This window comes from Lichenostomus cassidix, chromosome 11 (genome assembly GCF_008360975.1).
Source record: "Lichenostomus cassidix isolate B80296 chromosome 11, HeHo_3.0, whole genome shotgun sequence".
In the NCBI taxonomy this organism is placed as follows: domain Eukaryota; kingdom Metazoa; phylum Chordata; class Aves; order Passeriformes; family Meliphagidae; genus Lichenostomus; species Lichenostomus cassidix.
Genome location: NC_139492.1, coordinates 20,421,781 through 20,436,724, shown reverse-complemented (window position 1 = coordinate 20,436,724; position 14,944 = coordinate 20,421,781). Strand labels below are relative to the sequence as shown.

General features: G+C 38.7%; 1 protein-coding gene across 4 annotated transcripts in view; it reads right to left on the bottom strand.

The window, feature by feature from the left end:
• The window catches only part of CEP89 (centrosomal protein 89), a 39,537-nt gene that overhangs the window by 11,283 nt on the left and 13,310 nt on the right, over nucleotides 1–14,944 (bottom strand). For all 4 annotated transcript variants that reach the window (XM_085072128.1, XM_085072129.1, XM_085072130.1 and 1 more), the window contains 5 exons: nucleotides 12,221–12,332; nucleotides 11,433–11,613; nucleotides 10,373–10,540; nucleotides 9,507–9,648; nucleotides 8,126–8,215 (listed from right to left, as the gene is read on the bottom strand). In XM_085072128.1, the coding sequence (XP_084928254.1) occupies nucleotides 8,126–8,215; nucleotides 9,507–9,648; nucleotides 10,373–10,540; nucleotides 11,433–11,613; nucleotides 12,221–12,332 (693 nt within the window). The remainder of the gene's footprint in view (nucleotides 1–8,125; nucleotides 8,216–9,506; nucleotides 9,649–10,372; nucleotides 10,541–11,432; nucleotides 11,614–12,220; nucleotides 12,333–14,944) is intronic.

Below are 14,944 nucleotides of genomic sequence, written 5' to 3'. Positions count from 1 at the left end.
TCTGAAGCTGTAGGTTGAACTTGCAAAATTTTAAAAACATCCATAACCACGAAGGCTAGAAACTTCTGAGGAAAGTGGGATTTTCCCTGGTGATAGCAAGCTTTTGAGAGTTGATGAAGTATTGGGCAAAGCAAATCCATTTTTTGAGCAACGCAGCAAGTAACTTAGTTTTATGAATTTTATGAAACAGAGCATTGCTACAATAGGACAGATGATTAACTCATATACTGGCCTTACAGCATCATGGCAACTTTTAGAAAATATTTGCTTTTGTTACATTTCAGGTTTATCGTAAGAAGTTCCAAAGACTTAAACTTTTAAAAGGTACTTAAATGTGCTAATGCTAAATGTTTACTCATAATTCCACTGCTTCTGGCAGAGATCTTCTAGTCTGCTCTTCTTCCTCAAACTCTAATAATAAAGAAACTTATTAAACTTGATAAATGCAGTTTCTTCTGCCTCAAGGAGATACAAGTAGATCTCAGATGTGGTTTGGAAAAAAAATCCACTAAAAATACATACATTTAGTAATCTGCCATCATGTAGAGTCTCTTATTTTAGAGATAACACATTGATGGCAGCAACCAAATCCAATTTCTCTAGTTTTTATTACACAACTGAAGGGTTGTTTAAAAAACAAAACAAAACAAAACAAAAAACCCCCACCAATAATCCAAACACACACACAAACACAGTTACATTCCTGTTAGGAACTGTAATTATACAAAATTTTGCTGTAGGAAATGTGACTTTTTAGTTTGTTGTCGTGATAAATTTGAGGCTTTAACCTAACTTATCACTTGGGTATCTAATAACTAATTTGAAATTTTCTACATATTAAGGTGATTCTAGTTTCTCTGCAAACTCCCTGTTTTGGCTTCCATGGCTGGAACTCTCATGGGAAGTGGTCCAACCCCTCCTTGGCAAAGGCAGGCAGTTGCGGCAAAGCTACTGTGAAAACAGGGCCCAAGTATCTTCGGACTGCGACATGCAGCTCCATGGGCTTCAACTCAAGAGACCTGCCTGCGGCAAACCCCCTTGAGAGCCTGGAGAGAACGAGAGAGCTCCACATGTTTGTTCCCTATTTTTAAAGGCACCCAGCCACCCTCTCCTTTACCTGAACTGGGGTAAAACACACCCATTCTGCTTCCTGCCCTGGGTGGTAAAGAGACAGTAAAACAGACTGCAGACAACGCAGAGGAAATATGCATAGACCATTTTTTTGGGTCACCTACGACAACAGGGTAGACACTAAGCTGTCATTCTGGCTAGTCTCCTAAGAGGAACTTGGCTCCTGGGTCTGTTACAGAGATCATGGAAACAGATGACTTTGTTGCAATCATGGAAAGATAGGTTCCACTCAGCAGGTGGTTCAGAATGCCTCAGACAGCCAACCCTCCTGGCGTAATTAATCTCTTCTCTGATCTATGGCAGCCCTTTTGTGCGAGAGGCAGAGAGTGCAAGTCATCTTCTGAGTTCACAGTTGAGTGGAGAAGTGTGAGAGAACTGAAACAGTTTCAGACAAAAGTCAGCATAAATTTGGGTAAATTTCTCTCTTCTGGGCATGCAGATCAACTTATGAGTGTGAAACAGAATCTAACGTTTCCTTACCAGTAATATGAATGCATTTCCTTTCAATTTTGGTTACACTTTCTGTTTTCTGTGCAAACATGGTTAATTCTGGGAAATAAGCCTAGTGTAGCTACATAGTTATTTGTATCACAAAATAGTGATATACACCAGAATCATTTAGAGATTCTTTAGTATACATCAGCTAACATCAAAAAGTGTGAAAGATTTTGAACATATCCTGGAATGAAGGGAAAACAGGTGTTGCAACATTATATGCTGTACTACCTGGGCCCTTGTATTTCCTCACAGGTAACTTGGGATGAAAATAGGGGTGAATTCCTGCCCTGATAATTAAAAGATTTGGAAAAAAAGTAGTCCATCTTTAGGACTGACAAAACAATGGAAGTAGTTTCTTAAGTGGCTGCCTTTAAAAAACCAGCAATACTCCCATCAATTTTCAAGGGCCCCATACTGGAAAAATCTATAGTCTAATAAAGCAGAGTGAATACTCTTAACAAAAAAGCCCCGTATGTGGCAAGACTTAAATCAATCCATGTTCTCCTGATTTCAGACACAAAGAACATTTCAGTCATTATGTTAATGTCATATGTTAACATTTAACATATGTCTTATGTTAACATTAATCAGTCCAGATTAATGTTGACAGTAACATGGTAAAGGAACACTGGTGATAGGAACATTGTCTCCTTTAAATGTGCTGGCATGAGCAACTGGTTATACAGACAGGAAGCTGCGCAATGAGTAGCTGATGAACACGTAGTTCTGAAATACACAGCTCCTCAGTGATGAGGAAGTGTTGTGTTAGGAACAAATCTTTATTGCTTTCTCTTCACCAACGGTGATTTTGTACTCTAAATGCAATAGGTAGCAAGATGGCAGGAAAAAAATTAAGGCCAAATTACCAAAGTTGCATGAAAATGAGGCCAGTTACAGTAGGAGCTGCTACTAGGAGCTGAGATACCTTCAGCACAAAGGTTGTTTCTGTTTTTCCTAAAACCTTATGACTAACAAAATTATTATCAAACATTCAAAATGAATGAACTTGTTGCAATCTAAATTTTTTTAAACAGTGTGTGCATAATTTAAAGATGAATTACACGTGCAGTGAAGGAAAGGGAAAGGTGTCTAATGATGAACTGGAGTGCAAATTCTGTTATCAGAGATTTACTGTTCACGGTTCTAAGTCCAAAATCCTGGATTGTTTTCACAGAATTTGTACTAGATGCTTGACTAAAATACTCCATTAAAAAGATGGATTTTCCTAGCTCTGTTAGCTGTTCCTTTTGCATAAAGTTGAAGGACTCCCTGATGAGACAAACATTATATTTGTCTCATCAGCTCATATTAAAAGAGAAAAAGCTCATATTAAAAACCAGTGAAATTCTGACTGTAAAGAAGTACTTTTAATAGCAGAAAAATTGGCTTCCTCAAATTCTTGCCATGGATCATAAAACTGCTTGGTAATCGTAACTGGTAACTGCAAAGAGATTCCCCAGGGAACCCACCCAAAGCACTACCTTAGGTTACAAAGCTGACCATGGCACTGAGCCAGTATTTCTCGATTCACAGAATCACAGAATTAACTAAGTTGGGAAAGACCTCTGAGATCGTGAGGTCCAACCTAAGACCTAACACCCCTTTATCAACTAAACCATGGCACAAATTACCACATCCAGTCTTCTCTTAAATACCTCCAAAGACAGTTACTTCCACCACTTCCCTGGGAAGCCCATTCCAATCCCCAATCACTATTCCTGTGAAGAATTTTTTCCTAATGTCTAGCCTAAATCTCCCCATGTGCAGCTTAAGGCTGTGTCCTCTTGTCATGTCACTGATTGCCTGGGAGAAGAGACCAATGCCAACCTGACTACAACTTCCTGTCAACAAGGTGTAGAATGTGATACGGTCTCCCCTGAACCTCCTTTTTTCCAGGCTAAACCCCAGCTTCCTCAGGTGCTCTTCATAGGGCCTGTGTTCCAGACCCTTCACCAGCCTTGCTGCCCTTCTCTGGACACATTCAAGCATCTCCAATGTCCTTCCTAAATTGAGGGGCCTAGAACTGGACACAGCACTCAAGGTGTGGCCCAACCAGTGCCAAGTACTGGGGAAGAATGACTTCCCTAGTCCTGCTGGCCACACTACTCCTGATACAGACCAGGATGCTGTTGGTCTTCTTGGCCACGTGGGTACACTGCTGGCTCATGTTTGATTGGCTGTCAGCCAGTATCTCCAGGTCCCCTTCTGCTTGGCCACTGTCTGGCCACTCTACCCCCAGTCTCTAGCACTGCACGGAGTTGTTATAGCCAAAGTGCAGGACCTGGCACTTGACTTGTTAAACCTCCTATTGTTGGACACGGCCCATCTATCCAGCCCATCCAGGTCCCTCTGCAGAGCCCTCCTACCTTTCAATAGATGGACACTTGCACCCAGCTTGGTGTCATCTGTAAATCTGCTTATAGTGGACTCAATCCCCTCATCCAGATCATCCACAAAGATATTAAACAGGACTGGGCCAAACCGATCCCTGGGGGACACCGCTAGGGACTGGCTGCCAAGTGGATGCAGCACCATTCACAACCACACTCTGGGCTATGCCATCAGCCAGTTCTTAACCCAGCACCTGTCCAAGCCGTGGGCTGCCAGCTTTTCCAGGAGTATGCTGTGGGAGACAGTGTCAAAGGCTTTGCTGAAGTCCACATCAACAGCCTTCCTCACATCCACCAGGCAGGCCACCTGGTCATAAACGGAGATCAGGTTGGTCAGCCAGGACCCGCCCCTTCTAAAACTGTGCTGGTTGAGCCTGACCTGGGGTCTCCTGAAGGTGCTGTGTGATGGCACTGAAGATCATCTGTTCCATAACCTTGCCAGGCACTGAAGTCAGGCTGACAGGCCTGGAGTTTGCCAGATCCTTCTTATAGCCCTTCTTATGGATGCGGTCACATCGGCATCTCCAGTCCTCTGGGACCTCCTTAGTGAGCCAGGACTGATGGTAAATTATGGAGAGCGGCTTTATGAGCTCATCTGCTAGTTACCTCATCACTCTAGGATGGATATATCAGACCCCATAGACTTGTGAGCATCTAAATGGCTCAGCAGGTCTCTCACTGCTTCCTCCTGGACTACAGGGGGACTATTCTGCTCCCTGTCCCCATCTACCAGCTCAGGAGGCCAACTGTCCTAAGAAAGACCTGTCTTACTGTTGAAAATTGAGGCAAAGAAAGTGTTAAGTACCTCTGCCTTTTCCTCATCTTAAGTTACTATACCTCCCCATACATCCAATAAAGTATGATGGTTGTCCTTGCCGCTCCTTTTGCCAGTAATGCATTTACAAAACTATTTTTTATTATCCTTCACAGAAGTGGCCAGATTAAGTTCTAACTGAGACTTTGTCTCTCTAATTTTTTCCTACATGACCAAGCAACATACTTAAACATTTCCTGAGTTAACTGCCTCTCTTTCCAAACGGGATACACCCTCTTTTTTTCCTTTAGTTCCTTCAAAAGCTCCTTGCCCATCCAGGCTGACTGTCTTCCCCAATGGCTCCTCTTTTGGCACATAGGGACAGTCTGCTCCTGTGCCTTCACAATTTCTTTCTTGGAGCATGTCCATCCTTCCTGGACCCCTTTGTTTTTAAGGGCTGCTTCCTAAGGTACTCTCCAAATCAGTCTCTTGAATAGGCTGAAATCTGCCCTCTGAAAGTCCAGTAATGGGAGTTAGGTTGATGTTGTTTCACTGTATACTGAAAACTACTATTTCGTGGTCACTACCCCAGATGGCCCCCAATCATCACCTCTCCCACCAGCCCTTCTCTGTTTGTAAACAGCAGGTCTAGAAGGACCCCACCCCTGCTCAGCTTGCTCATTAGCTGTGACAAGAAGCCATCCTCCATACTCGTTAAGAACCTCCAAGACTGCCTCTTCTCCACTGTGTTGAGCTCCCAGCAGATACTTGGCAGGCTAAACTCTCCTACAAGAAAAAGGCCTGGCAGTCTTGAAACATTCTCCAGCTGCTTACATAATAACACATCCACCTCTTCATCCTGGTTAGGTGGTCCATAACAGACTCCGACCAGGATGTCAGCCTTGTTGGCCTTCTCCCTGTTTCTTACCCATAGGCACTCGACCATATAAACATTAATCTCAATTTCCACGGCATTGAGAGCCTCCCGAATATACAGAGCCTCTCCTCCACCTCTTTTCCCATGCCCATCTCTTCTGAAGCACTTGCAGCACTATAGTCATGCAAGTCATCCCACTACATTTCCATGACGGCGACTATGTCAGAGCTTTCTTGCTGTACCATGGCTTCCAGCTCCTGTTTGTTACTCATGCTGCATGCATTAGTGTACATGCACTCCAACTGGGCTGCTGACTTCATCCTGTACTCTGGCTTAGCACCCTTAGGCTTGTATCTGGAGAGCCTGATTTCATCCTCTCTCCTCTTTAAATCTAATTTAAAGCCCTCTGAATGAGCCCTACTAACTCATGGGCTGAAATCCTTTTGCCATTGTTCAACAGAATGGAGCCCATCTGACTCGAGCAGGTCTGGTGCCATAGAAGTTGCCCCATGATCAAAAATCGCAAAATTCTGCTGAATGCACCAGCCCCAAGGCATTCATTGATAATGTAGGTTTTCTGTTCCTTTCACCAATCATCCCTGCTTACTGAAGGAACTGGGCAGAACACTGCTGTGCTTCTGCCCCACCAACCAATCGAAAAATTGGTAAATGTAAGTACACTTGGTTATTTCTAGAAAATAGAAAAGATAAGTGCCTACAGTGTGAGTCTGTCAGTAACTCAAAGCTGTAGGATAGAAACTTTTCTCTCCTCAAAACCTGAGGACTCCATGCTCTACTTCATATGATATAATTTGTATTTCTTATCTTGTATCTTGTGGAAATAGCTGAAAATGGCTAAACGAAAAGGCAAAATAATATTTTCTAAGATAAGAAATAGCCTAACACATTATCAATAACTGTGTCAACCTTTCAGAAAACTGGAGACAGATTACACCTAAATACCTCATAAGAAGTTTATCCGGAAACTCAGTATATAGGGCAGTTACCCAAATTGTAATTTCCTGAAGCAGCAAAGAAATAAATTATACTAGCTTTTAGCCAAGCTCCATTAATACAATAACCAAAGAGCATATGGTATTTGTAGCTGTTGTGTGACTGTTTAAACCCTCTGCTTAACCGACAAAAATAAAGAATGAAAAAGCTTTGCAAGTAAATTAGTCTTACCTTTGCTAATTAGTACCAACTAGATTTAAGAACCTTATTTACAGACTTTTTCTAGTTTTCATTAAGAGTTGATGGCTTAAAGATTTTATTTGCTTTTGCACTTAAAATTCACTACATGTAAATGTTCTTAATTTTATGCCAAACTCTTCTCTATCTCTTACAATAGTCACACATCTGTTACATTGCAGAAAATCCGTATTTAACAAGAATACAATCCACATTCTTAGTAGGGGAGCTAGACATGAATGACAGTGAAAAAAGCTAAAAATGTTTTATGGCTGTATTAGTATAATTAGGTAAATCTTTGACAGTAGTGTTTCATGTATTCAGGTATTTTATGATGTGCTCCTTACAAATTCAAGCTATTCTTCCGCTTACTGCTCTCTCTTTACACTTACAATTTAATTGATTTTCTTTGCTGCTAATTCTATGCTGTGCTGATCCTTACAAGGAAAGTACAGAAGGAGCTGGTCTCCATTAACATAGCAGTGGGGCACATTTGTGTCATTTGCTGCAGGAATAGTAGTGGAGGTCTTGACTGGAAAGATGTAACATGGAGACTCTCTGCTTTAGGATAAACTGAACAAACTTGACTTAATACATAACAGCTTTTGAAAGTAATACATATATTACTTTCTAGATATAGAAACCAATATACCAGGTATCTTTCTCCTTTGTTTTTTTTAAGATTACAGTAAAAACAATCATGGTGGCACCAAAAATGTTGAAACGTTTTAAATTTATTTCACTGTTATATTGCAATTACATACTGTGCTTTTTATTAATTTTTGTAAAGATAACTTTAATGTATCTTCTAGCTAGGCTGGATTTTTTAACATCTGCTGAGTTTCTACACCTTCTACCTTATGATCACATTAAAGTACTTTATGGTAACAGAACACTTGAGACGTGCTTTTCATCCTTCCAAAGCTAATTTAATAGACTTCAAGTTGAAGAAGTGGTATGGCCTCAAAAAAGTAGAAGACAGAATACTTGGGTTACACTACAGAGCAAAAAATGAAATCCAAATAATCTTTAATTATTATTACAACTAGTCATAATTCTCCAGGTATTGATGTAAATACGATGGTCTGGCAGACATGCAATGCACAAATACAATGGAAGAAGACACTAGTGAAAATTATAATGATTATCTGTTTTGCTTTTAAAAAACTTTTTAAGATAATCTGTAAGTCTTTCATAAAAACATTGACACAGATTAACTACTTTTCCTCATTAGAAAAACCCAAACATTTCACAATGAATACTTAGCTTAGAAACACTGCTTACCTTAACTTTTTCTTCCAATCTTCCTAAGTGTAGACTGCCTTCTATAATTTTCTTGAGAACACCATGATTCTCATTTTCCAAACATCTGGCCTGCAACCACACAGTATACAAAGCCACATGTAATCCTTATGTTAGGGCAGACAAATTGCATTCACTAAGGGAGACACAGCAATTCCATTTTTGAACTCCAACATTCTGAAGAACCAACGTGGATAAAGAGTCTTGGGAAGTACTCTCATAATGGCTCATTAACAATTTGTCAACTGACTGTGAATACTATGAAACAGTATTATTCTGAAATGAAATTGATACTGTACACCCAACCAATTCTGTGTATTTCTCTAAAGATATATGTATGTATATGTAGGGATCCCATTTTTATGCATGAGACTCAGCCTTTGGGTCACATTTAGCAATCTCCTCTCAAACAAGCAGAGAAATTGGCAGGGGTTCAGGCAAGGATATTTCTAATATGGTACACCTATTATTTAAAAGTAGATATCCCAGAGAATGAGATCTAAGAATCAGCTCCCCCAGTTTGTAAGAGACATTTATTGTGCCCAATTTCACAATCCTGAAGTCCAGTTTGTAATGGACAATGATTTGAGTTGTGTCACCATAGGCCCTCTTTTAGAATTAGGAATTAACTGCTATATCTTTTTACCCAATGCTGATGACAACCTTTGTCTACTACCTGAACAACAGAAGTAAAAGAAGTTTTATTTTAACAAAGTTTTATGAAACTATTTCAGATTAATTTTGAAAACAAGAGTATGAATATGTAAAACTGAAATTGTGCCCAATGTCTTGTAAAAGAAAAAAAAAGGGCTTACAAAAGCCCAGAAATCTCCATGCCAGGCACTTCCACTAAACAGAAGTTGCTCCAAACCTCTCAATTAGCCTGTCAAAATGACTGCCAACCAATAAGGTGCAATAACATGCATATGCATCCACAGCAGAAAGTCCATACAGATCACTTCAAGGATAATAGCTTACCCTTAGACTCAGAAACAAGTATTAAAATTTTACGATTGTGTGCGATTTTTAAATACATGTAACTCAACATCAACCTCTAAAACTAGGCTAAAAAAGATCTTTTAAACTTGATACGTACCATTGCAGACCCTAATGCTCATGTGAATTAAAGCTTAATTATGTTACCTCCAGAAATAAGGGTAGTTGCTTTTAACCACTTTTCTAGAAAATAATCTATTGCTGCTTCCATTCTAATTGCTAAAGTCTACCTAAATAGAGCTAAATCCTTACACTGAAATTATAGCTTTATTTTTTTTATAATTCAGATTAACAGTAACTTGTGCTTGCAGCGTGATAATTGTGTGAAATACCAATTAAATAATACTAATTATTTAAAGGTAATTACCAAAAATACGAGATGATCACGTTCCTTAGCTATCTTCTCCACCAGCCCGATAAGGTTTGTTAGATAGTGATGGGCTACAACTTCCTTTTCCATTGCTTCCTCCAGCTGCAGTTGCAAAAGACCTATTTTCTTCTTTAATCGTCTATAAAAGAAAAAGGGAAATCTTCGGCTTGGGAATTAATAATGGCCTAAAAAAACTTGCATCACATGTGCAAATCAACACATACAAGACTCAAACAGTCAAACATATTGTTAAAGAGGCACTGTCTTAGAATATTTGCAGTGCCAAAAATATCATGTCCCACTTTTTGGCGTTGTTTTTTCTTTACAATGCAATACAATTCTTTATAATACAATACAATGCAATCTAAATAATAACAGCAACAATGATTCAAAAAAACAGTTTGTGCAATGGCTACAAGCCTGTATTTCTTAAGATATATAACAATAACATTGTTTTGACTTTTTAAAATATTGTGACCTCATCTCTAAGCAACCGGGTGCATGAGAAGGTCTGCAAATAGTGAAAGTCTTATTCTTATCTACCTGCAAATAATGTAAGTCTGCTCATTTTCCAATGAGTACATTTAATGATTAATTGCTATAGCTAACTACTAACTAATACATTAAAAATATATTCTTAATTTGCACATAGACACAGAAATGTGAGCATGAAAACATACAAAGGTTAGCGAAACTTGACAACCAGGCCTTTGATGTGATGATGACATGTTTAGGAAACATGTTTTCTCTGCAGTAGGTAAAAAATACGCATTATGGGAAGTTAAGCAATATTTTTACAGGCATTTCTGTTGTTTTTAGAAATAAAAGTATTTCTATACAAGAAAACGGGACTGTGATAAGACCTGTTTGTCTTTTGTGTCATTTCCATCTCAGTTTCCAGGATCTTCTTGTCAGCCATGAAGTTATTTTTCTCCGAAAGTAGTTTCTTGTTTTCAGTTTGCAGTGATGCTATCTTTCCCATTACATCTTCCACCTCACAGCGCTTTTTCTCCTGCTCCTGTTGTAAACAGCTGCAAAAACCAACATCATAGAACAGGTGTCATGTATAGATCTACTTCACTAAAATGGTAAGTTACAGGAACACACCCATGTTGAAATTATGAAAAAGATCCACTGAAAATTCTCAATCTTCAGTGGTGACATCAGAGAGGTATTACAATCTCATATCAAAATCATTACTAAATTATTCAAGTAATTCCTTCTGACTGCATTTTATTTAAATTATAAAAATATGTAATCTAGATGTAATCCCTTTTGTGGGTTTTTTTTCCAAGAAATTACTAGCAATGCCAAAATAAAATATCTGAGGACTTCTCAGGATGGCAGTGTGCCACGAAACAGTAACCTGCACTACCCCAAGTAAACAAATTTACATAATGTCTTCACAGAAACATTACTCTGCAGACTGTGCTGCATGACAGCACTTTTGAGTTGTGCTGTTTCATGTAATTTCCATATTGTAACAACTGAAGAAACTTATAACTTCTAGTTTACAATTTCAGGATCCTTTAGACATGTTCCAAAGATGAGAACAGAAAAATTAGAATGTTTAATATATACTATTGACAGAAGTAAATAAATTTGACAAAAATGGTATTTTTAATGCCTCCTCTTCTGCTGTTTAAAATGGTACAATTAGCAGTACATACTCTATGGTAAAAACACCTCTACCAATGTTTCTAAATCTGGGATTTCCTTTTTTGTAATCTTAAATGTCTCTAAAAACCAAGACAGTATTTTTGAAATACCTCTTTCCCTTTATTTGTGCTTTGGTATTTACCTTCCCGGATCACCAGCAGAAGTTTCCACTGGCCTCCTACCTACAGAGTGCTATGTATGCAGCTCTGTTCATGTGCATGCTTTGCACCCATGTTTCTCTGTGCACCACATGTAAACTCATACCTTTTTAAATCATTCACCAAAGCCATGTGCTCCTCTGCTGTTACTCTGCTATCCATCTTGGCTTTCAGCTCTTCACATGTAGAATACAAAGCTTCTAGCTGCTTCTGGTACTCTGCTATTTCTTCATCTTGACTCTGTTTCTTACCTTCTAAGATTACTATTTGTTTGGTCAACTTTGAAGCTTTCAGAAGGGGAAAAAAAAAGCCAACTGGGTACAGCACAACTAATTCAATCACTTAGTGAAACTCTAACAAAACCATTAATATGTTAATTCCTAGTTGTTCACAACATTATGTAACAGTGGATTTGTCAGCTTGTATTTTAACAGCTTGGACTTGATTTTTTGCTGTCTCAAGCAACTTATTTTGGAAAAATGCAGAAACTTCAAGAGTACTTCTTTTCAGGGCTATAAACTCATTAAAATGTCATTTTACTCTGAAAAATTCCGATTCAGTTTAAAGTGCTCTTAAATTATGAAAATGACTGTATTGCTGTTTAACAGTTCTTCTCACTTTTTCAGAAGAAGTCAAAATGGAGTGTTTAGTGTCAATAGGTGACAACCTTTTTTTTAGTATCAGTTGACATCCAGAGCTTGATCTCCAATTAACATTACCTACATTCAAGAACACTTTACATAAAATTGCAAAAAAAACCCCCCAGCCAACCAAGAATGGCTCCCCCCAAGCTTGCCAAACTAAAAAATTACAATAGAAAACAAACAAAAAATGCTAAAAAAAATGAAACCTGCAGTACCATCTTTAGTGTAGTTCAGATGACTAGCACCTTACCTTCTTGAACATGTTGTCTGTGACTATCTTTTGCTTTAGCCTGTTGAATTTCAAGTTGCTCCATCAACAATCCATTTTCTTCCAAGACCAGCTTGGCCTGAGTTTGCAGCTGCTGCCTGCAATGATAACCGGCTTGTAAATACAATATAACTCAAATGTTAACTTATGCCCAAAGAACAAACCCAACTGACTTTCAACAGTGTAAACTTATAAAATCATATTTTAACCTCTTTAAAAAACAGATTAAAATCCTTATTGAAAGCAGTATCAGTACCTGAGGTAAGCTTATTGGAGACTTGAACTCACAACAATCAAAATGTGATTAACTTAAATAATGTTTAAAACCTTTCACTAACAGATGCAAAAATTCCCTATAAAAAGAAGGAAAAATAAGTATGTGTGAATCATAGCATTGCAGAACGGTCAAGGTTTGAAGCAACCCCCAACCTTGGGGGGCCATCTGGTCCAACCCCCTGCTCAAGCAGGGGCACCTACAGCCACCAGCCCAGGACCACATCTAGATGGCTTGAATATCTCTAGGCATGGAGAGTCCACAGCCTCTGGACAGCTTGTTAGAACACTCACAGTGAAAAACTATTTCCTTGTGTCCAAAAGGAGCCTCTTGTATTTCAGTTTGGGGCAGTTGCCTCTTCTCAGGTCACACAGACATTACCGAAAAGAGCCTGGCTCTATACCTATACTCTCTCTTCAAGCATTGATATCCAGCGATGAGACCTCCCCGGAAACTAGTCTTCTCTAAGTGAAACAGTCCCAGCTCTCTCAGACTTAAGAAAGAGAGAATTAAAGCCACATAACAGTGCATGATTTGCAGACAGCTTTGTACTAGTAACTGAAGCAAACTTGTTTTCAAAACATGTTGATAAGATTTGGATTTACTTGGCTTTGATCTGTAGAAAAATACTGCCAGTGAGTTTTATGGGCCTGTAAGGAAGATGGGCACTTAAAATGAACTATCCTGAACAGAGAACCTAACTCTCTGCCTTTTATTAATTCAGCTTTTAAGAAAACCAATACCAGTCTTTCTGATGTTAAAAAAACTTTAAAAACTATTTGCTGTTCTAGTAAAAGCTAAAAAGTTAAGCAGTATTAGCCAAAAGGCAAGCAGAAATATAGTACAAATGTCAGATGATATCTCATTAATTTAGACTGAAGAGTTGTCACCAGTCAGTAAGAGCAGCCCAAACCCAAACAAAATGCAGCAAAATAGACTGTTACCAAGGATTTCTGATGATAAGAACTAACACAGTGTGTATTCGCTTTGTTCACATGTGGCCTGACCTACATAAAAATGCTTTTTATTGTGTACTAATCTAGATAGGGACAATTTCCCCTGCTATCAAATTATGTTCTGACTAAAACTGAAGCTGAAGCATACAGCTAACAATTGTCTCCTGAAAACTATAAATGTTCTACCCTGAAGATTTTTGCAAACACAGAAACTGCAGTCAACTTACACTTCTATTCAAGAAAACCTCTGCGTACAGAAGCTTGCAAGTTTAGCTGACTTCTTTAATTTGCTGTGAAATTTACTGCACTGGGCATAAGAGAAGGAAAGAACTGTGTATCAGCCACTTGCAAATCAGTTAATAGGTAAGAGCTGCCAAGCTACATCCTCACCCTGAGCTATGCTTGGCACCATAAGGCTATTTTGTAAAAAAAAAAAAAGAAAAAAAAAAATAAAAGGAGCACTGCACCGCAATGCTGAGTGTAAAGAAGTCACTGAAGGTACAGAGCAAAAGGATGCTAAAGTGATATTGCTGCTGGCTTCCCTGCCTTGCTGAACCCCACCTTAAAAAACAGCTCCCAGACGACTATAGACAGCCTGAAACAGCTCAGAGTTATGACTTTCTCTCATTCTTTTGCAGAGGGGCAAAATTAAAAGCAAATGAGTTAACTGAAAAAATTTAAGAAGCTGAAACACCTTTATGAAGAGTGTTTTGAAATTTGTGGACAGTATATAAGCAGCTAAGGATACCTAGAATATCCACAGTATTTTATCAAAGCACCCACACAACACTTAGATACCTTTGTAATAACCTAGAATATCCACAGTATTTTATCAAAGCACCCACACAACACTTAGATACCTTTGTAATAACCTAGAATATCCACAGTATTTTATCAAAGCACCCACACAACACTTAGATACCTTTGTAATAACCTAGAATATCCACAGTATTTTATCAAAGCACCCACACAACACTTACATACCTTTGTAATAACCTACTTAACCAAATCTAAACAGACACTAACAGCTGACTTCTGCCTCACTGATAGCAGGTCTACACTACAGGATGAATCTGCAGAAAGACTTAAGATTACGATGCAAGCTGTCTCTTCCAAAGTCCTCCTCATGTAGACACGATGTCATCTGAGCCCTTGATTGCAGCTACTACCTGTATCATGGGTGCAGGAATAATTTTTATGTTCACTCACAGTGGATGTTGCTCCAAAACCTGTTACACTGGTTAGGAATTATCTTCCAATTTCCACTTTACATTTGTTTACAGTGAATGAATACCCAGTTGTTGTTCTAATAACACTACTGTGAGTACCCTAACTGCAGCATAAGAATTTTTTGTATGCTCCATATCTCCTCTTCCTGCTGCACATACAGAGAGCAACACTGTACTTTTCCAGCCTTTGTTCTGTAAGTGACAAAGGCCAGTCTGACTAAGCTCCAAATAAAAGAGGCTGTTTCCT